The sequence below is a fragment of the Trachypithecus francoisi genome, unplaced genomic scaffold, assembly GCF_009764315.1.
Source record: "Trachypithecus francoisi isolate TF-2019V2 unplaced genomic scaffold, Tfra_2.0 Lachesis_group12, whole genome shotgun sequence".
Lineage (NCBI taxonomy): Eukaryota > Metazoa > Chordata > Mammalia > Primates > Cercopithecidae > Trachypithecus > Trachypithecus francoisi.
Window position 1 is genome coordinate 89,352,128 of NW_022681457.1, and position 24,074 is coordinate 89,376,201.

The 24,074-nt window shown below is 36.9% G+C and overlaps 1 protein-coding gene across 8 annotated transcripts in view; it reads right to left on the reverse strand.

Annotated features, from left to right (window-relative positions):
* Positions 1–24,074, reverse strand: part of ZMYM4 (zinc finger MYM-type containing 4) — a 160,102-nt gene that overhangs the window by 34,005 nt on the left and 102,023 nt on the right. For all 8 annotated transcript variants that reach the window (XM_033227155.1, XM_033227159.1, XM_033227160.1 and 5 more), the window contains 8 exons: positions 18,130–18,214; positions 17,624–17,879; positions 7,401–7,575; positions 7,077–7,289; positions 3,276–3,426; positions 2,679–2,794; positions 1,281–1,556; positions 958–1,108 (listed from right to left, as the gene is read on the reverse strand). In XM_033227155.1, coding sequence (XP_033083046.1) covers positions 958–1,108; positions 1,281–1,556; positions 2,679–2,794; positions 3,276–3,426; positions 7,077–7,289; positions 7,401–7,575; positions 17,624–17,879; positions 18,130–18,214 — 1,423 coding nt within the window. The remainder of the gene's footprint in view (positions 1–957; positions 1,109–1,280; positions 1,557–2,678; positions 2,795–3,275; positions 3,427–7,076; positions 7,290–7,400; positions 7,576–17,623; positions 17,880–18,129; positions 18,215–24,074) is intronic.

Here is a 24,074-nt window from a genome sequence, read left to right on the forward strand (position 1 = left end):
TCCTTCTCAAAAAAAAAAAAAAAAAAAAAGAGAAAGCATTAAACTGCATTGGTTTTATTTCATGAAACTTTTGGGGCCAGGCGTAGTGACTCCCACCTGTAATCCCAGCACTCTGGGAGGCCAAGGTGGGTGGATCACCTGAGGTCAGGAGTTCCAGACCAGCCTGGCCAACATGGTGAAGCCCCGTCTCTACTAAAAATACAAAAATCATCCAGGTGTGGTGGCGGGTGCCTGTAATCCCAGCTACTCAGGAGGCTGAGGCAAGAGAATCGCTTGAACCCAGGAGGCAGAGGTTGCAGTGAGCCAAGATCGCTCCATGGCATTCCAGCCTGGGTGACAGAGCAAGACTCTGTCTCAAAAAATGAAATTTTTATTTAGGTATGTGAAAATATACTGGGTCACAGTGTAAATGTATTTCTTCTTTTGTGTTATCAAAAGGTTTGAAAGCCCTTGCTCTAGAAGGCTAACTTAATACTGCTTTAGAGTAAAATAAAACATTATAAACATACAGAATAGTTATCTAAATAAGGAAAACAATCTTCCACATGTTAATTTGCATATTCAAGCCATTTATATTCAGAAAAATAATGGCTGTTTAAAACAATAAAAGTATAAACTTAGAATATTACCATAATTTAAGGCATTCCATTTAGAAATAAGTACAAGAACTAGAAGATCTTTGAGGTCCCCATCAACCTAATAATGGGGAACCTAAGGATGTTAAATGTTCTTCACATCACATTCTTCTGCATTATACTTTGCAAATCTTTCACTTCATTTTAACATCTACGTAATATAAGAAAACTGATCAAAAAAGAATGAACTAAGTGTAAATGAATCGGAAAGGCATTTACGTTATATATAAATAATAAAACAGATTAACCCTAGAGTGAAAGCTTAAATCATCAACTGCTTTTAAAACAACCAACATGCTCAGTAAGATAATCTTGTCTTTACCTTCACTACAGAATGACTTGTCAGCACCTGAGAACCGAACAGTCTCCTTTACAATTTTCTCAATTTTACAATATTCACACATTGCCATTACATTATTTACTTTCTTATATTCATCAGAACAATTCTTGCCACAGAACTGAAACATTTTGCCCTGCAAAGAAATAATCATTAAGTACTAATTAAACATTTGGTTTGTCTTATGGAACTCCGTATCTCCCTTACTTTCAAAACAAATGGTGTAATTTTGGGAGATGCAAAGTTAAAAATAATTTTACAAATAGACCCATGTATACTCAAAATCTTATGAACATGCTATACTTTACCTTATAGTCAAGAAGTTCTGGTTTTGTGGCAAAAAGACGGTTACAGTGTTGACATTTGAGTTTCACAACACTTCGTGCAAACCCAACATGCTGGGACTGGGCAGCAAGACGCTGGAGACCAGCTGCAGCAGAGCTACTGATGGAGGTGGGAGAAACAGCAGACGTGCTACCTCCTCCAGCTGACACTGTGGAACCTGTGGGGATGCTTACAATTACTTGGCCCTGAGACAAGGGCACTACTGAAGAATTCATTCCAGTTGGTTTGTTGAATAAATTCTGGAAAAACAAAACAACGAAAAGGATCAATTTAATCTTTGTTAAAACAAAGAAGTATCGCGTGCCTACATATGCCAAGCACAGTTCTAGGCATGTAAGGTACATCTGTTAACAGGCAACGTTCCTGCCTCTGAGCAGCTTATAACGGAATGGGGGGAGTCTCATTTATGATGAAAAAATAAAATAATTTAACTAATAATCTTCCTTAAAAATAATATCCTCCCAATAGATAATATGGGTGATAAAAATACCATTCAATTTTATAGAAGGCAGTTAAATGAAACTCCAAATACAGAATGAACTACAAATCCAAGTTTAATAGGAATGACATAGAAACTTACACAATCCAGGCCCTAGCAAACACCTAATAAATGTGCATTACTATAGTAGGTGATAGGTTTGAATTTGTGTACCTGACCAAATCTCATGTCCAATCTTAATCCCCAACGCTGGGGGAGGAGCCTGGCAGGAAGCGACTGGATCATAGGGGTGGATTTCTCCCCTGCTGTTCTGTTGATAGTGAGTTCTCAGGAAATCCGGTTGTTTAAAAGTGTAGCACCTCCCCCCTTCTCTCTTTCCACTTGATCTCATCATGTAAGATGTGCCTGCTTCCCCTTCGCCTTCCGCCATAATTGAAAGTTTCCTGGCCGGGCGCGGGGGCTCACGCCTGTAATCCCAACACTTTGGGAGGCCAAGGCGGGTGGATCACGAGATCAGCAGATCGAGACCATCCTGGCTAACACGGTGAAACCCCGTCTCTACTAAAAATCCAAAAAAAATAGCCAGGTGTGGTGGCGGGCACCTGTAGTCCCAGCTACTCGGGAGGCTGAGGGAGGAGAATGGTGTGAACCCGGGAAGTGGAGCTTGCAGTGAGTCGAGATCGCACCACTGCGCTCCAGCCTGGGCGACAGAGCGAGACTCCGTCTCAAAAAAAAAAAAAAAGAAAGTTTCCTGAGGCCTCTCCAGTCATGCTACCTGTACAGCCTGTGGAACTGTGAGCCAATTAAACCTCTTTCTTTATAAATTACCCAGTCTAGGGTATTTCTTTAGAGCAGTGCAAGAATAGACTCATACAGTAGGTGACTCACTGACTGAAGAAGAGGAAGGTTTCTGAAGCCATACCTGGAAAGCTACCACACAGCTGTAACTGCAGAAGTTGCGTATACTTCCATCTGACATGGCTAGGTGATACTGAGGAATTGCTGAGGTTTTACAACTGTTACACTGAACTTGTACACCTTAGCAAATCAAAAAAAAAAAAAAACAATGAGTAATATGTACAAATGTACACAAAGGTATGAGAAATTAAATAATATACAATAAAAGAAAATTCAAGGGCCAGGGTAAGTTGTACGAACTGAAACTAAATCACGTCACATATAGGCAAAAACTAACCTAATACTGAAAATGTTTCTTTCCAATTTAAATTAGTCAAAGTCTACGCTGAACCTACCAAATAAATGAAACTTCAAAGAATCAGGTATGGATAAAGAAATATATTAAAGAAGCCATATGAAATTATTTTGGTAAGGGGGAAATGCATAAATAGGCATGCAAGTAAATAAATAAGCAATCAAGGTAACCGGTGATATTTTATAACAAATATCTGAAATATGTTAAATTTGCCTTAAAAATCAACCAAAAAATACACCTTAAAAACAAAGCAATAACCATAATTTTTCAACTAGTACATTTCATAGTTTATGAAACCAATATTACCTGCAGAAGTAACCATTTTAACTCTGTAAGCAGATAAGCAATTAACAGAACAGAAAAGCTCTGTCTTCCCCAAGCTATTGGTATTTTCAATCATTTCTGCTGAGGATCTCAATGATTTGCAAAGCGCACATGGTGTAATTTTGGCTGATTTCTATTAAGAGAATAAAACAACATTCATTTTTACTAAATTCCTAGTAAAAGCGTAATTCTTTGAAATGTTTATACTCAACACTTTTGAAATACTTGAAATCAGTGATTTTCAAACTTTTATGACGTAATCCTCAATAAGAAGTTTCATGGTACACACATACTTCTGAGATTTTACATTTGTGTATTATGTATGTATGTAATAAAACTGAAAACAGTTTTACAGAGGAATAAATATGATAACATGTAACGCATGTTATTTTTTGATATTTTCCAATCTATTCTATTTCATTAAAAAAGTAATGTGGCCGGGCGCAGTGGCTCACTCCTGTAATCCCAGCACTTTGGGAGGCCGAGGTGGGTGGATCGCCTGAGGTCAGGAGTTCAAGACCAGCCAGGCCAACATGGTGAAACCCCATCTCTACAAAAATACACACAAAAAAATTATCTGGGAGTGGTGGCAGGTGCCTGTAATCCCAGCTATTCGGGAGGCTGAGGCAGGAGAATCACTTGAACGTGGGAGGCAGAGGTTACAGTGAGCCGAGATCGTGCCACTGCACTCTAGCCTGGGCGACAGAGCAAGATTCTGTCTCAAAAAAAAGAAAAAAAATAATGCTGGTTATAACCTAGTAATTAATTTCAGGGTCTATTAATAGGTCATAACCATAGTTTTAAAAACATTAAATAACAGGAAGTTCATGCTTTTATACTATATCATCCTATAAATTGAAATAACCCCCCAAAGGTGCTTATAAATATGAATTTAAGGAAATTAGTAAACTTATTAGGCAACTTATTGGTAAACAGTCTACCACTAATAATTTTAAAAATACTCTGTAAGCGTAAAGTGAGAGCAAACCTGGGATATCACAGGTTTCCAAATACAAACAACCAGAGTCCGTTATCTTAAGTCTTCACCCAATTAGGGATTCAGCAGCAAAGAATGCTAAGTATTATTAACATATCACACATTCAGGATAATTGATAAAGTATGTCCAGCATCAATTAGGAGATTTTAAGAGCAATCTTCCTTCTTAAAGAATCAATATGTGAAACTTGATATTAAAATAAATACACAGTAAAGTGAACATATGCCTGAATGCTGGAATATCTTCTAAATCTCTAAACCCATTTCCCTCTCCTCCCTAATGAGGACTGTAAAAGCAAACCTCATTTGTAAGACCCAGGTCAAGAGTTACCTCTGTGAAGCTTTCACTGATAGTCTCATCTTTCCCTATCAAGTAGAGCTGACTGTGCTCCCTTTGTGGCCCACCGTACCCGGAATACTTCCATCATGGCGTCTCTGTTTACTCATCTATATGTCTGTCTTTCTCAGGAGACAGGCAGCCCCTCAAAACAGAAATTATATCTAATGTTTGTTGAATGAATTATATATAAGGAAGAAAGGAAAGTAGCAGAAATGACCATCTACAATGCCCCAGTTACATACTAGGCATTCTTTCATTCTTACTTTCTATAATCCTAAAAACATCCCAGTGACATAGGTGGTATTATAGTTATTTACAGATAGAAAAACTGGGACTCAGGGAGCTTAGCTGCTTTCCCCAAGGTAAAAGTGTATTTGAACATAAGGTCTGGAATTAAATCTATATCTGCCTTACTTCTAAATTCCAGTTCTTTCTCTACCACAGCAGATATAATACATGAGAAATTTAATAGATTTTGGCTAAAAGTAAAGGATAAATTTAAAATTAAGATGTTTCATCCTATTTCTCCCTCTTTTGTGGACTATGACTCATCTTTCAATGGACTGAATCCAAGTCACTTTTAGTACCTGATACAGTATCAGGAAAAGAACAGTCTTTTGGAAAAAGATAAAACAATGAAGATGTGGGGATATTTTTTTCCTTTGAGAACAAAAGGAAAATTCCAAATTTACTACAAAGTTTAAATTCCAAAATTACTACAAAGTTTTAAGAACAATTAACAAGAAAGTTCCTAATCAACGTTATTAAATTTACCAATTTTGGTAAACTGTATAAAAATTCACTATTCTAAGGAAAAGAACGTTAGCAAATGCACTTACATAAAGAGTCATTATAAAATTAAAAATATTAAAAGTACTTACCCCATAAATATATACACCTACTATGGACCCACAAAAATTAAAAATTAAAACTATATATATATATATTATATATATAGCATTTACTATTCCTTTACGTTTATCCATTTTAAAACTAGTATTTGATCAAAATTCACTAACAAATGGAATACACACAAAACTATATAAAAGACATTTGTTACACAGAGTTCATCCAGTTCATCCCATGCACACCTCATCAATTCACAAATATATAATTCACATCTATTTTTCCTATTTCATAAAGATAAGAAAAATCCTTTACTGTAACAATTAATGATATAATTTTGATTTTCTGGTTTTCAATTTTAATTCTGTGAATCAGATTTCAAGAATACATATGCAACTTGAACCTTTCCTTATCAAATAAGAAGTATATACACAAATCTCACATGCTGGAAAGAAAAAAAAAATGACAGGATTTGTTACCTATGAGAAACACACTATATTTCTTCGTGTTTGTTTGTTTTTTTAACTTTCAAAATATTGTTAAAGAATACAAATCACTTTTGAAATAAAAAATCCATATTGGCCAGGCCTGGTGGCTCACACCTGTAATCCCAGCACAGGGATTGGGAGGCTGAGGCGGGTGGATCACTTGAGGTCAGGAGTTCGATACCAGTCTGGCCAATATAGTGAAACCTCATCTCTACTAAAATTACAAAAAAATTAGCCAGGCCTGGTGGTGGGCGCCTATAACCCTAGCTACTTGGAAGGCTGAGGCAGGAGAATTGCTTGAACCAGGGAGGCAGAGGTTGCAGTGAGCAGAGATCACACCACTGCACTCCAGGCTGGGAGACAGAGCGAGGCTCCATCTCAAAAAAAAAAAAAAAAAAAGCCATACTCTAAAAACATGTATTTCAAATGCATAAACATGTACAAACAAATGCATGAACAAAACTGCTGCTTACAGAACTCTACATGAATATTTAATGCACATTTATTCAACAAATACTATTTATGTATAAAGAATACCAGTTAAGCAAATAGTAAATAGTAAATTCTCTCTCTCTCTCTCTCCACACACACACACACACACACACACACACACACACACACACATATATATCTTTTTTTTTTTTGAGACGGAGTTTCACTCTTGTTGCCCAGGCTGGAGTGCAACGGCGCGATCTTGGCTCACTGCAACCTCCACCTCCCGAGTTCAAGCGATTCTCCTGCCTCAGCCTCCCGAGTAGCTGGTATTACAGGGATGTGCCACCACACCTGGCTAATTTTTGTATTTTTAGTAGAGATGGGGTTTCTCCATGTTGGTCAGGCTGGTCTTGAACTCCCAACCTCGGGTGATCTGCCCGCCTCAGCCTCCCAAAGTGCTGGGATTACAGGTGTGAGCCACCAGGCCTGGCCAATATGGCTTTTTTATTTCAAAAGTGATTTGTATTCTTTAACAATATTTTGAAAGTTAAAAAAACTTTTTTAACGGCCGGCCAGTAAACCCAATATTGTAAAACAACATTTAATAAATAATTTCGACTAAAAATACAGACTACCTGAAATGAGCAAAGACATCAAGAGTAAACATGGTCATGTACCTGCTTATATGCTGTGATACACGATGAACTACAAAACTTCTTAGACTGTCCCTCTATCTGAAGCATGTGGCATTGTCCTGACCCACTGTAACAGTAACCCCCACAGTTCTCACAACAGTTCATGGTGAGGTTGTTAGCAGAACGAAACTTAGAGAAGCAGGCATCACTGCAAAGTTTATGGACCACATTCTGGTAATTAACTTCATGTCGAATCTAGAAATTAAAAAACAGCAACACAAAAACAAGGAGCAGAGACCATCAAAAGCTGTTCTTTAAGCACGAACAATTAGACTCCTGCCCCAATCAAGGAAAATGGTAACTTACAACAGCATTCTTCTGACACATGCTGCATTTGGTTGAAATACTATTTGTATTTATAGTAACAATTGGTTTTTTTTTCAGTTCATATGTTGACAAACATGACTGACTGCAAAAATCTTTACTAGTGGTGGTATTTTCAAACTGGGCACTGATCACATCCTTTGGATTTAAAATGTCTCTAAAAATAAGAAAAAAAAAATAACATAAGCCATAGTGTAATTCATTTGTTTTTCCTTTCTGTGAGCTAAAATAACTAAATAAAACAGAGGCAATTATACTGTAGGGAAATAACACTGGAATTTAAGTTTAAAAACTTGAATTTTCTGAGAGACACTTAAAAATTGCTTTGATCCTTAAATTCTTTTCTATGAAGTGGAATACAGCACCTACTTCATAGAACTGTTATGAGAATAGTATGTTTCAAAGACTAAAAGGAAAACATCAAATGATTAGCATTCATTATCTCTACAGGAGGGATTATAAGAGATTTTCATTTTCTTTTCTAGAATTATCTAGATTTTCAAAATATTCTTTAAAAAATACTCTATTACACTTGTCAAAAATTAGTATCTTTTAAAAGTAAACGTATATTTTACACTACACAGTGCATATTCTAGCACAGTTATATAACATTACCATATCTAAATAATTTAATTTCTAAGCATTAGTAACAAAGGCAATGAAGATTAAAACCCTAATCATTAAGGTTCCTTACCACTCCAACCCTAATCCCACCAAACCACTCATTTTATAGTATTTTACCAGATAGTTCAAGTGAAAACCATATTAAAAACCAATTTTTCAAACTGGTGAAAGTTTTCTAATCAATGTCTCTCTCCCATGAGTATACATCCACATAATAGTTAATAAACTGTTTTATACTCAGGCTTGTATCTTAAAGAGATTACACTAATAGGGTACTTTTAAAGAAAAGATTATGGGCATACCTTGTTTTATTGTGCTTCACAGATACTGCACTTTTTAACAAATACAAGGCTTGCAGCAACCCTGCCTTACACAAGTCTATCAGTGCCATTTTTCAACAGCATTTGCCCACTTCATGTCTCTGCATTATATTTTGGTAATTCTCCCAGTATTTCAAATGTTTTTGTTATTATTATAATGTTTTTCTGTGATCAGTGAACACTGATGTTACTACTGTAATTGTTTTGGGGAGTAACCATGAACCATGGCAATGTAAGATAGCAAACTTAATTGAAAAATGTGTGTGTTCTGACTGCTCCATTGACCAGCCACTTCTGTATGTCCCCTAATCCTCAGGCCTCCCTATTCCCTGAGGCACAACAATATTGAAGGCAGGCCAATGAATAACCTCACAATGGCCTCTAAGTGTTCAACAAAAGGAATAGTCCCACATTTCTCACTATAAATCAAAAGCTAGAAATGATTGTGCTTAGTGAGGAAGGCATGTGGAAAGCTAGACCTCTTGTGCCAAACACTTAACCACATGGTAAATGCAAAGGAAAAGTTCTTGAAAGACTAAGAAGGTTACTCCAGTGAACGACATGAATGATAAGAAAGTGCTTGGCCGGGCGTGGTGGCTCACGCCTCTAATACCAACAATCTGGGAGGCCGAGGCGGGCAGATCAACTGGGATCAGGAGTTGGAGACCAGCTTGGCCAATATGGCGAAACCACATCTCTACTAAAAAATGCAAAAATTAGGCAGGGCTCAGTGGCTCATGCCTGTAATCCCAGCACTTTGGGAGGCCAAGGTGGGTGGGTCACGAGGCCAAGAGATCGAGACCATCCTGGCCAACACGGTGAAACCCCATCTCTATTAAACATACAAAAATTAACCAGGTGTGGTGGTGCGTGACTGTAGTCCCAACTACTCGGGAGGCTTAGGCAGGAGAATTGCTTGAACCCTGGAGGCGGAGGCTGCAGTGACCTGAGATTGCGCCACTGCACTCAAGCCTGGGTAACAGAGAGACACTCCGTCTCAAAACAGTAACAATGAAAAAAAGAAAGTGCAACAGTCTTACTGTTGATGTGGAGAAAAGTTACAGTGCTCTAGATAGATCAAACCAGCTACAACATTTCCTTAAGCCAAAGCCTAAGCCAAAGCCTAATCCAGAGCAAGGCCCTATGGCTCTCTTGAATTCTAGAAGACTGAGGTAAAGAAGCTGCAGATTTAGAGCTAGCAGAGGTTAGCTCATACGGTTTAACAAAAGAAGCTAGCTCTGGAACATCAAAGTACAAGGTGAAGCAGCAAGTGCTGATGGAGAAGCTGTAGCAAGTTATCAAGAATATCTAGCTAAGACAACCTATGATGGTGGCTACACTAAATAAGATTTTCAATGTAGAAGAAACAGTCTTCTATTGAAAAACGATGCCATCTAGGATTTTCATAGCCAGAGAGAAGTCAATGCCTGGCTTCAAAGGACAGGCTGACTCTCTTGTTAGGGGCTAACGTAGCTGGTGACTTCAAGTAGAAGCCAACGCTCATTTACCTTTCAAAAATCCTAGGACACTTAAAATATTCCTTTCAAAATATTACTGCTCATTGACAATACATCTAGCCACTGTGGAGTTCTGATGGAAATGTACAAGAGGTTAATGTTATTTTCATACCTGCTTACCCAGTATCTATTCTGCAGCCCGTGGATCAAGGAGTAATTTCAATTTTTGCAACTCATTATTTAAGAAATACATTTCCTAAGGCTACAGCTGCCATAGATAGTGATTCCTATAATGGATCTGGCCAAAGGAAATGAAAAAGCTTCTGGAAAGGATTCACCATTCCAGATGACATTAAGAACATTCATGATTAATGAGAGGAAATCCAAATATCATCATTAATAGGAGCTTGGAAGTAGGTAACTTCAATCCTCACAGATGACTCTGAGGAGTTTGAGACTTCTGTGGAGGAAATAATTACAAATGTGGGAGAAACAGTAAGAGAACTAGAGTGCAGCCTGAAGATGCGACTGAATTGCTGCAATCTCATGATAAAACTTGAACAGATGAGGGGTTGCTTCCAATGGATCAGCAAGGAAAGTAATTTCTTGTCATGGAATTTACTCCTGGTGCAGATGCTGTGAGCTTTGGTGAAACGACACCAAAGGATTTAAAGTATTACATAAACTTAGTTGATAAAGCAATGGTAGAGTCTGAGAATACTGATTCCAATTTGGAAAGTTCTTCTCTGGGTAAAATGCTATCAAACATTATTGCATGCCACAGAGAAATTTTTTGTGAAAGGAAGAGTCAACTGATGTGACAAACTTCATTGTTATCTTAAGAAATTGCCACAGCCACCAAAACCTTCAGCAACCATCACCCTGAATTAATCAGCAGCCATCAACATTGAAACAAGACTGTCCACTAGTATTGATTATGACTCACTGAAGGCTCACATGATTGTTAGCACTTGTTAGCAATACAGTCTTTTTAATTTAAAAATGTACGTTGGTTTTTAAAGACTTAACGCTATTGCACACTTAACAGACTACAGTATAACACAACTCTATGAACTGGGAAGCCAAAAAATTAGTATCACTCACTTTATTGAGATAATTGCTTTATTGAGCTATTTGCTTTATTGAGGTGGTCTGGAACCAAACCCTGAAAATCTCTAAAGTTGGCTATACAAATATCTCTGCTTCAGTAAAATAGTAGATATAATGGGAAATCATTAGGAACACCTAATATTGTACTATAATACATAACTCCACACCTTGCCATCTTTCATATTTAGCAGCTCTAGACTGCTTTGCTTTTTGCATTTCCTGTTATTTTCAAAATTAGGTTTTACTGTTTCATAGAGGGGTATTTAGTGAGAAGTTACATTGAGCCAGACATTAATGAAACCGTGAGTCAAAATATGGTCCCCATATGGGCCAGGTGCAGTGGCTCACACCTGTAATCCCAGCACTTTGGGAGGAGGAGGCGGGTGGATCACTTGAGGTCAGGAATTTGAGACTAGCCTGGCCAACATGGCAAAACCCTGTCTCTACTATAAATACAAAAATTAGCCAGGCGTGGTGGCATGCGCCTGTAGTACCAGCTACTTAGGCAGCTGAGGCAAGAGAATTGCTTGAACCTGGGAGGTGGAAGTTGCAGTGAGCTCAGATTGCACCACTGCCCTCCAGCCCGGGCAATGAGGCAAGACTCTATCTCAAAAAAGAGATATATGTACTTAAGGAGTTCAGAGTTACTGTGACAAATAGACAAATATTTTATAAAATACTGTAACAGAAGCATTCTTAAAATAGTATAGGCCAGGTGCAGTGGCTCACGCCTGTAATCCCAGCACTTCGGGAGGCCGAGGCAGGCGGATCACCTGAGGTCAAGAGATCAAGACCATCCTGGCTAATACGGTGAAACCCCGTCTCTACTAAAAATACAAAAAAGTTAGCTGGGCTTGGTGGTGTGTGCCTGTAGTCCCAGCTACTCAAGAGGCTGAGGCAGGAGAATAGCTTCAACCTGGAAGGCAGAGGTTGCAGTGAGCCAAGATCGCACCACTGCACTCCAGCATGACGACAAAGCGCGACTCCATCTCAAAAAAAAAAAAAGTATAAATAATTTTTGGAGAAGACAGGAATAATGTGCCATAAAAATATAAATGAAGAAACAATTATTTCAGACTACATGTAATGTGAAAGTCAACCCAAAGGGTGGTATTTTAGCTGGACCTTAAATAGGTGTTTTCTAGAAGGTTAAGGAGATAAGAACTGGCAACAGCATGGATCAAGGAAATGGAAGTATAAAATTAGGTATTTTTCACTGCTCTCACTATGCTTAGAGTCCAATGAGATTACATCTTATTGTGGTAGTGGATTGTATCTTATGACAGAATGAGAAGAAACAATCTCATTCCAGTTAGTGAAAATTCAGAAATGGTACAGACAATCTGCATGTTACTTCTTTGAATACCATTATACCAAGAATCTGATCTAACAGTATTAACAAAATTATCCTCCAAATTACCTCTTTTCTGAAGAATATAATTTTTTTTTTTTTTTAAAAGATAGGGTCCTGCTCCATCACCTAGGCTGAAGAGCAGGAGTGTGATCATAGCTCACTGCAGCCTCAAACTCCTGGACTCAAGAAATCCTCTCGCCTCATCCTCCCAAGCAGCTGGGCTTACAGGCATGTGGCACCACAGCTGGTTAATTTTTTAACTTTTTGTAGAGATGAGGTTTCATTGTGTTGCCCAGGCTGGTCTCGAAATCCTGGGCTCATGCAATCCTCCCACGTTGGCTTCCTAAAGTGCTGGGATTACAGGGATGAGCCACTGCCCCCAGCCAAGACAGATTTTTTAAACCAAATTATTAGGTCCCTATCATTAAGGAAACCTAAAAATTAAATGGCAACCAAAATGTTTTCAGAGTTTAAGTTAAATTCAAGAGGCTAAGAGATATGATTACCAAAAATTAAGAAAAATAAAATTTATTCTGAATAGCTAATGAGCTTCTTCTAACCTAAGTGCTACTGCTATATTTCTATTGGTCTACAACAATAGCAGTAGTTATTAGAGAGGAAATTTTTTCCATCTCTGCCTATTCAAATCAAATTGAAATCCTTCTTACGGGGAATGATTTCCAAATGAAACCTGTTTGACTATATAGACTATGTAGAGAAACAATGCACATGCCAAAATTAACCAGCTAGGTGACACAAGCAAATCTTTTAGCTTCTTTGAATTTAGCTTCCTTCTATTTCTGGCACATCCAACTCATCAGTTTTACAATCAGATAAATCAGAGTATACCCAACTGTTGTAAATCACCGTGTAAATAAGAGGGGATAAAAAGGAAGGAAAGGTAGTGTTGAACAGGAGATGAAAGAGTAGTTCAGGAAGTAAAATGAAATATAAGGAAAAACAAGGTTGACAATGGTTGAAGACTGAAGCAAAAAGAAAGTAAGTATTAGGTAAAATGAAAAGTATGAGAAAAGTAAGAAAGAAAATAAAGAAGAAAAGAAAAGGCTAAGGAGATAAGTAAGGAGTACCTGAAAGAACAGAAAGGGGTGAATGAAAAAGAGTAAGGAATTAAAAAAGGGTAAAAGAATAAGTGAATAAAAAGGTAGAACTGTAAAGAGTCAAGGGATGACAGGTTGAAGAAATGGAGAATTTGGATAATGGATAAACTAAACACGAGAACATAATCTTAAAGAGCAATTGAATTACGTAAGATCAAGACATAGATAAAATGACACATAGGTAGAAATGACCTGTCTCTATATAAAGCTTAGGCAAACACCAGAGACCAGAGACCAAAGAAACTTGATAAATCTAGATGAAAAGAGTAACATGTATGGACAAGAATAATAATTTTTTTAAATGAGAAAGAGGGCATATTTTAAAACTTATATGAGTTTTCCATAGCCATTTTGAAAATAACTGATAAATATTTGAAAAAAAAAATCTATGACTTTTTTTTAAACTTTTTTGAGACAGAGAAGTATGACTGACATTTTAGGGGCTGGGTCACTATATTGCCCAGGTTGAGTCTCAGACTCCTGGGCTCAAGCAATCCTCCCACCTCAGCCTCCTGAGTAGGTGGGACTACAAGTGCATGCCACCATGCCCAGCCTATGGTGATGATTATAAAAGGATAAATACCGCTGAAATTTTAAAGACTGTTGATCCCTAGAGTTTAAAGGAACATGAAGTTATTATATAAAATGATTTCATGACAAAATAAGAAACAAAAAACCCTATAAAAATTAAAATCTTCAAACTGATTTAAAGAATCCCATGATGAGTGCCGGGCATGGTGCGGTGGCTCACGCCTATAATCCCAGCACTTTGGGAGGCCGAGGCAGGCGGATCATCTCAGGTCGGGAGTTTAAGACCAGCCCGACCAACATGGAGAAACCCCATCTCTACTAAAAATACAAAAAAATTAGCTGGGCGTAGTGGTGCATGCCTGTAATCCCAGCTACTTGGGAGGCTGAGGCAAGAGAATCGCTTGAACCCTGGAGGTGGAGGTTGCAGTGGGCCAACATTGTGCCACTGCACTCCAGTCTGGGCAACAAGAGCAAAACTTCATCTCAAAAAAAAAAAGAAAAAAAGAATCCCATGATGAATATACTGGAATACAGAAATTAGAGACAGGATATATACCTAAGCACTCATTTTTAAAAGTATATTTTACAATTCAAGCAGTATAAAGTCTATTTTTACTAAATAATTTTACTGCATAAGTTATAACTATAAAGTAGTTAAGTATAGCTTTTTTAAAAGTTAGGATCATTGGGCCAGGTGCGGTGGCTCACACCTGTAATCCCAGCACTTTGGGAGACCAAGGCAGGCGGATCACGAGGTCAGGAGACGGAGACCATCCTGGCTAACACGGTGAAACCCCGTCTCTACTAAAAATACAAAAAATTAGCAGTGTATGGTGGCGGGCGCCTGTAGTCCCAGCTACTCGGGAGGCTGAGGCAAGAGAATGGCATGAACCCGGGAGGCAGAGCTTGCAGTGAGCCGAGACTGCGCCACTGCACTCCAGGCTGGGCAACAGAGCGGCGAGACTCCGTCTCAAAAAAAAAAAAAAAGTTACGATCATTAATTCTCCCATTCAACAAATACTTATTAAGCACTTACTGTACTGGGTATACTAAAGTAGATACACAAAGTTCCTACCGTTATGGAGGTTTGTGTGTGTGTGTGTGCAGAGATATATATTTATTTATACTGATATAAATTATATGTATTTACTATGTGTACAACATAATTTTTTTTTTTTTTTTCTGAGATAGCGTCTCACTCTGTCGCCCAGGCTGGAGTGCAGTGGTGCACTCTTGGCTCACTGCAACCTCTACCTCCCAGGGTCAAGTGATTCTTGTGCCTCAGCCATCTGAGTAGCTGGGATTACAGGCATGTGCCACCAAGCCCAGCTAATTTTCTTTTTTTTTTTTTTTTTTGAGACGGAGTCTCGCTCTGTCGCCCAGGCTGGAGTGCAGTGGCCGGATCTCAGCTCACTGCAAGCTCCGCCTCCCGGGTTTACGCCATTCTCCTGCCTCAGCCTCCCGAGTAGCTGGGACTACAGGCGCCCGCCACCTCGCCCGGCTAGTTTTTTTTTTTGTATTTTTTAGTAGAGACGGGGTTTCACCAGGTTAGCCAGGATGGTCTCGATCTCCTGACCTCGTGATCCGCCCGTCTCGGCCTCCCAAAGTGCTGGGATTACAGGCTTGAGCCACCGTGCCCGGCCAGCCCAGCTAATTTTTATATTTTTACCAGAGACGGAGGTTTCACCATGTTGGCCAGGCTGGTCTTCAACTCCTGGCCTCTAGTGATCCACCTGCCTTAGCCTTCCAAAGTGCTGGGATTACAGGTGTAAGCCACCACACCCGGCCATGACATCATATTTTGAGGAACAGGCTGAGTATCCCTAATCCAGAAATCCAAAATGCTCCCAGTATCTGTAACTTTTTTAGCGCCAAATGATATTTAAAGGAAATGCTCATTGGAGCATTTCAAATTTCAGATTTTCAGATTAGAAATGCTCCATCAGTTAGTAGATATAATGCAAATATCCCAAAACCTTTTAAAAAATCCGAAATCTGAAACACCTCTGGTCCCAAGCATTTCAGGTAAGAGACACTCAACCTGTGTGTGTATGTGTGTATGTGTGTCTGTGTGTCTATACACACACACTGCGATCCCTAAATCTAGCTAATTAATATTTGCATTCCCTCAGTTACTGTTTTTGTGGTGAGAACATTTTATATCCATTCTCACCATTTTTCAAGAATACAATTATCATTAACTGTAGTCACCATATTGTACAACAGACCTTCAATTCTTTATAACTAAAAAATTTCATATCCTTCAACCAAAATTCCCTGGCACCTTCCCCAACTACTTCCTCATGGTTTATGTTCTAATGAAACAAATTTAAAAAATAATAATCAAAATCTATCACTCAAAATAGCCCTGGGATAATTATTATTCTAACAATGACAACATAACTCAAAGATATATTTTTTAAATTCCCTTTTATAAATTCCTTCACAAAAGGCATTGAAAGTCACAAAAGCACCAATCTTATTTAATCAAATTTCATTTTTGAACAAAAATTGATATAAAATATCTTAATCTACACTTTAATCAATATACATGGGTTCTAAATGGCTTTTAGCCACACGTGAACAGTAAATAAGCACTCAGGAGATAAAAATTGATAGCACAGAAGCTATTCAAAAGAATGTGTAATTAACTTAAAAGATAGTCCCAAAACAAAAAGTTGCAGAAGTTTCTATTGTTCTTTTAAATAGTGGCAATTTTACAATAAAAATAGAAATTCCAAAGAAAACTGAAGTCCAATCTACATTTGCATACATAAGTTACAATATATATTTAAGCTGCCTCAAATATAAGCAAAATTTACTCTTTCAGTCATTTCAAAAAAATGAAGCATAAACGGTGTGCATATAACTAACTTCCAGAAAAACTTCTAACCACATTTAAATTTCTTTTAAACATCTCTTAACTGAACTAGAAGGAGGAGTATCTTTTTTTCCTCTCCAGGCAGACAAAGTGCAGCATCTGTGTGAGGAACTATAAACACTACTGCCTAAAGTAATAAATGAATCATGGTTTGAGTAGCCTGATTATAGAGTGTTTCAGAACAAGAGCATTATTCCTCTTTTTCTGACTTAAACTGTTTCTAACAATCACAAAATTAGTCAAGTTATTTTGTATTCCTCAAATATATCAGGATGACCTTATTACAGTCATAAGGTCATACCCCTTTTTGTTATTAAACACTCCAATGGACACAATGAGGTAGTTCAGAGATATTGAGAAAACAAAAATATATACACTGGAAGCCATTTAAGGATAAGAAGAAAAGTATTAAATAAATTTAAATTACATAACAGGAAATATAACTTTAAATATTTGTTGGATTTAAATATCTATTGCCTATAGTTATAAGATAAAATACTGCTGTAATACAATATCCCTAAATGTGCACTTTTTGTTATATTAGGCACTTCAACTAACAAGGATGGGAGAGCTGGTTTCAAAAACAATACATAAAAGTAACATTATTGAAAGCTAAAAAACAAGTTGAGCACCTAGCACCTGGAAGACTGAAAAGCAACAACTGAAAGCAGACAGAAAATAATGTATTTCTCAAAAAAAAAAAAAAAAAAGGAGTAAATGTGGAATATCAAACGTAATACATGGGCTAAGAACAAAGTATGCTGAGAGAAAGGAAAGAAACAAAAAAGATAATTTAGAATTCTGCTATACTTTGAGCAACTTGAACAAGTTTTCTTGGTGAGAGGAGGCGGTGGGCGGGCAGGTGGAACTGTATATCCAGTGAGGCACAGTGTGGAGCAGAATAGCTGAGTAGACCCTTTCCTCTGATAAGCAGTTTGCCCCTTCTGGAGGATTTTTTTACAACCAGAACAGGAAACTCGAACAGCTGTGGCTGGAACTGAAGGAAGCATTTTATTCATGCCAGATGATGCCAGTGAGGGCTGAAAGCCAGTAGTCAACTGTGGAGCTTAAAAAAAAAAAAAAAAAAAAAAAAAATTGAAAGAAAAAAATGTTTTACTTTTTACCATGAATTTTAAGTAGACATTCTTTCTCTTCTAGAGCTAGTCTTGAAACCCAATAGTAATTATGCAATATACAATTTAAAGGCATCCTAAGTGGGTAGAGAGAGCTGCCTAGTTTATTAATACAAGCAGAATTTCTTCTCAATAATATTGGTCAGAATATACACAATCCATTTATTCAGGTCTGTTTCTTACCAAGAGGGCTGCCACTGACTGAAAACACAGCACTAATTTTCAGTTCCCCCTCTTGAGTTTTTTGCTGTTGGCCATGACTATACTCCTTTAAAGAAGAAAAAAATAAATAAATACATAGAGAAAAGAAGAAATACCTAAAGACATCCAGACATTCAAGACATTTTACTACCACTATAAAGAGGTGGAAAATGTTTAAAACATTAATAAGAAATAATAAAATACAAAACAGCAAGCAAACTATAATTAAATATGGGTATAATATGTATACGCTAGGAGTGTAAGAGGGAAAAAATGAAAGTAGTCTGTGACACTACTAAGTATTTATAAATTATTTTTGAAAAATCTTCTTTAATCTTATTAAAGTATTATAAATTACTGTTTATTATAAAAGTAATACACAATCATTATAGAAAATTTAGATAAATAAAAATAAGAAAAAAAATCCAATATTTTAATCATCCCAAAACAACCACTGTTATTCGTTGGGTATATTTCTTTCCAGTCTTTTCCCCACCTCAATACAGAGGTTTTATTTCTTAATAAGTTGTAATTATACTAAATATACCACTCTTATAAACTGATTTTCTGCTCATTTGAATCATTTGAACTTTTGTGTATTAGTATGTTACTCCAAAATAACTTATAATGGCTAAATATACCAGTGTTTCCAAAACTGAAGTCCAAGAATCCCTGAGGTCTACGTAGTCTGAAAATTCTAAAAGAATGCTGTTTAAAGTTTGTTTTTATTTCAATGATTTTTATGTGCACATACACATATTTTAAGTCATGGGTAACCACCATATAACCGAGTTTTACTACAACTTTTCAGTGCTGTTTGCTTTTTACAATTACAGGATTGCATTTTAAAATCATTACATAATAGATTTAACTTTTATTTTAATATATTGTTTATCATATTGAAACATGCAAAAACTCTGCAAGACCCCTTATTCTTGGAATTCTGGAGTATCTCAGATATATTTCCTTTTTTGTGGTGGGGAGGTGTCGGCACATTACTCAAGTTTGAGACATACAAATATATATTATTTAAGAAACGTAACACATTACACAGAGATGTGACTAGGATGAGGTGAGTGAGGCACATGCCTCAGGTACAAAATTAAGGGGGGGGCACCAAAAACCTCAATAATCAAGATAATATTTTAACACAGTATTTTTAAAAATCAAATTTATGCAAGGTCCATGATGAGCAAAATATCAAAATTTTAAAGAAATACCAAATCAATATTACTGATTTTTTTCCTTCTGCCTCAGGCTCCAATGGCCCCACATGGCACTGAGATTATATAACCACAATACAATGTTGGTCCATTTAATGTTTCCGCATATTCAGTACAATGAGCAATGCCACGATGAATATCTTTGTGAATATTCATACTCCCGTATTTAGGATTATCTCCCAAGAAAAGAATTCCTAAAGTGGAACTACTAGGTAAACAGGTACATAGTAAAGGTTCTTGATACATAATGACAGATTGTTTTCCTCCCCCAAAAATGTTCTTAATTATATTTACTCCAGTAATTTATGAAAAAACATCATTTAAAAGTATTTTCCCACTTTGTTTCAATTTGCAGCTATTTTTAAATGTTCATTTACAAAAAGTACATTATAATGGAACAGTATTAACTCTCAGTAGCATTTGTTATCAACATTTCCTCAATGTGTATTTTGAGTTAAAATGTTATATATTTATTTCCATTTTTATGTCAAAAATATCTGACAGTCTTTACCTTTGTGATTTCTTCTATCTCTTACAAAGTTTTATTTCCACATTAAAAGAATAAGAAAATAGTTTCGTTTTTATAATAATACAGTCCTTTAATCCAGGGGTCAGCATACTTTATCTGTAAGGGGCCAGATAGCAAATACTTTTGACTTTGCAGGCCATATGGTCTCTGTCCCAACTACTCAACTCTCCTCTGACGGAGTAAAAGCACCCAGATAATATGTAAATGAATGAATGTGGCAATGTTCAAATAAAACTTTATTTATAAAAGCAGTGGGTGGAAAAACAAAAAAAAGGGGGGAGGGCTGGATTTGGCCCACCACTAATAATTTGCCAACCCCTGCTTTATTCCATTTGGAATTTACTCATTTTGATGTATAATGAACTTTTTTTTTTCTTTTTTTTGAGACAGAGTTTCGCTCTGTTACCCAGGCTAGCTCAACCTCGGCTCACTGCAACCTCTCCTCCCGGGTTCAAGTGATTCTCCTGCCTCAGCCTCACAAATAGCTGACATTACAGGCACCTGCCACCACGCCCAGCTAATTTTTGTATTTTTAGTAGAGACAGAGTTTCACCATGTTGGCCAGGCTGGTCTTGAACTCCTGACCTCAAGTGATCTACCCACCTCAGTCTCCCAAAGTGCTGGGATTACAGGCGTAAGCCACCATGCCCACCCCTTTTTCTTTCTCTAAACAGTGAATTCCTTTCATTTGCCATTGATAAATATATCAAATTCTTAAAAAATAATGTCTGTTTTTGGGCTATCTCTTCTGTATCATTTTCAGTCTGACTAATCTTATCACATCATGCTATCCTAATGAAACTAACTGTAGAATGTTTATGGCCAGGTGTGGTGGCTCACACCTGTAATCCCAGCACCCTGGGAGGCCGAGGTCGGCGGATCACCTGAGGTTAGGAGTCTGAGACCAGCCTGGCCAACATGGTGAAACCCTATTTCTACTAAAATTACAGAAATTAGCGGGACATGGTGCACGCCTGTAATCCCAGTTACTCAGGAGGCTGAGGCAGGAGAATCACTTGAACCCAGGGCTGGGGTAGGGCAGAGGTTGCAGCGAGCCCATATTGCACCATTGCACTCCAGCCTGGGCAACAAGAGTGAAACTCCGTCTTTTTTTAAAGAACAAAAACAGAAAAATAAAAGAAAGAAATTAATTGTATGATGTTCATCCATTTAACAGTGTTTGCCGCTCTCAACCTCTCCACCCATTTTTTAGAATATATGTGTAATAAGTGTGTGTATGTGCATGCCTATTATTCTTCTACAAAACTTCATAACCTAACTTGATATTTTCATCAGAATTGCATCAAATCTGAATCTCAATTTTTTTTGAGATGGAGTTTCACTATTGTCCCACAAGCTGGGGTGCAATGGCGTGATCTTAGCTCACTGCAGCCTCCACCTCCCAGGCTTGAGTGAGGCTCCTGCCTCAGCCTCCTGAGTAGCTGTGATTACAGGCGTGCACCACCACGCCCGGCTAATTTTTATATTTTTTAGTAGAGACAGGGTTTCATCATGTTGGCCAGGCTGGTCTTGAACTCCTGACCTCAAGTGATTCACCTCCCTTGGCCTCCCAAATTGTTAGGATTACAGGCGTGAGCCACCACACCTGGCCTTAAATCTTAATTTAAAAATAACTGACATCTTCATATTTCTTACATTTAAAAAGATGGTTTCTTCATTATTTCAAGTTGTATTTGATGTAAGTACTGGTTGCTGCTGGGAATAGTGTATCTTTTTCATTATATCATCTAACTAGGAAGTTTATAGAAATATTGGTATAATTCAACTACGTACTCCACTAAATTTTCATGAATTCTATTAATTCTTTCAAAAAATTATTCTTAATAGCAAGTGATAATTTTATTTCCCTTTTTCCATTATTTTTTCTTCTAATTTCTTTAACATGGATTGGAGTAAAAATCCAACAAGAGTTAAATAATAACGATGACATCCGCAACTTGTATGCTTTTAGTAATATTAACAGAAGGTTTGCATCATTTTACTTGAACTTCAATAACTGTTACTGATCTGAAGTAGTAGTTCCTTATCATGATCAAGAAAAAAACTACTGTAAGAAATGGTTGAAGTACATGAGATGTCTTTTGGCATCTAATAAAGTGACTATTGCAGATACTCCTATTTGACCTGCTGATGAAATATATGTATTACAAGATTTTCTAACATCAACTAATCATGACATTCCTTCATTATATAGTGTATTAAAGAAAATTTCCTTAAATATTTTTATTTTAATCTCAGAAAACTCCAGAAACAACCAATACTCATTGGCATACATTAACGGTCTCCAGTCAGCTCTCTTAGTCTCTGTGATAGCTATTGCAAACTTCTGCTGGATTCCTTTAGCCTTGAGTACATATTATTTATGTAATACAGTAAAATAGTATACATCTTAAGTACTGTCTATATGGTCCACAACGCCTTCAAGGCACAATCATGTTTGGTTTATGTTCCCATGATCACTAATTTCACAAGTATTTGAAAAATCAATGACTAGCAAATAACTAATAAATATTTTCTGAGAAGTAAACATCTAATTGGTAACCCAAAAGCTTTCAGAAGCAGAAAAACACATGTCAAAACAAAACAAAACAAATCCTATACCAATACCTTTACCTTCTTAGTTTACTACAAATGAAGACCAATACTAATATCCCATGAAAGCATTTTAGAAGTGAGTAACAGTTTCTATTGCCAAATTAACTCAACATGGCTAAAACAAAGCTCCAACATTTGAATTATCACATTTTCTTCCCAAAACTGTATGAATCACTATTATGACAATTAGCTCATTTGCTTTCCCATTTTAATTGAGTTCTTTCAATGAGAGACTACACATTAGCTCTCCCTCTATCATTATGAGCAAGAAGAAAAAGAAATCATGATTTTAATGTAGTATTTACTGAATGTACAGATTTTAGAACCTATAGAAAAGGGAAATGAGGAAAATGAAGTCTCTGGCTCTGTTTAAAGTATCGATTTTGAAACCTTCTCTAGGTATTTTAAAAATTAAACAACTTTTATTTACAGAAAGATTAGTACACTAAAAAAAAAAAAAATACTTTGATTACGACCCCAGATTGACTCCTTCCTGGCCATGAGGCCTTAGTGAGTAAATCTCTGTATCTCTCAGCTCTCTGACCTACAAATGTTAACATCCTTTACTCTGGCCATCTTAAATAGGGTTGTTAGGAGAATTAAGCAACGCAGTACATGTAAAAGCATCTGTAACTGTAAAAGTACTACAGAAAACATTATAGAAACATGCAATAGAATTAGAACAAAGAAATGAAACTGAGAGACCCAATGACATCATGCCAGTAATAGAGGCAGGAGGACAGACGATGACTGGCAAATCCAGAATATCATAACTGAAGAAATAACCAAGAGCAAATGGGTAGAGGAAGTTAAATACATATACACACATGTCAGCACCTTGTTTATACAGGAAAGTAAAGAAATTAGGACCAAAATGAATTGTGTAAAAAAGAGAATTAGCAAGTGAGCTAAAAGCAAAACTACCTAAATTAAGCACAAAGAAAAGCCAAGGAAGTTTTGAAAAGGTGCCATAAACTAAAGCTATGATTGTATTGAACCATGAAAAAAGTTACTGGTAACCGGATGGTCAAAAGTAAACGCTGACCACAACTGTAAAATCTATTGGTATTTTATGAGAGGCTAATAGTACTTTTTTGAGACTAATAAAATAATACACTAGAGTTCCCTTTTCCAGTACATGGGAAATGAATAAAAGTAATAAGTTATGCAATATTGAAAGGCGATACTCCTCTAAAAGAAAGAGGGAAGGTGGAGAAGGGTGTGGAAAAGACAAGAAAAAGAAAAGAAGGAAAGAATCATGTATCTAGTTTAAAACATGAGAGCTGCTCTGAGGGGATTTCTAGAAGAATTATCAAAGGTCTGATCCTATAGGACTGGTATGGCTGATAACAAAAAGGACTCCTCAGGGAAAACCTAGCTCTATCCACTCACATACTGCAAGTACCTTATTGTGGGGTCAGGGTAAAGAATGTTTTTGGATCTTATGCCCAGGACCTACTCACATTACTGCTTAATTCTCAAGTCCAATCAATCAGGGAGGGAGTCTTTGGGGAAGTTCTTCTCCATAATCATGATGAAACTTCATATTCATATTCAGT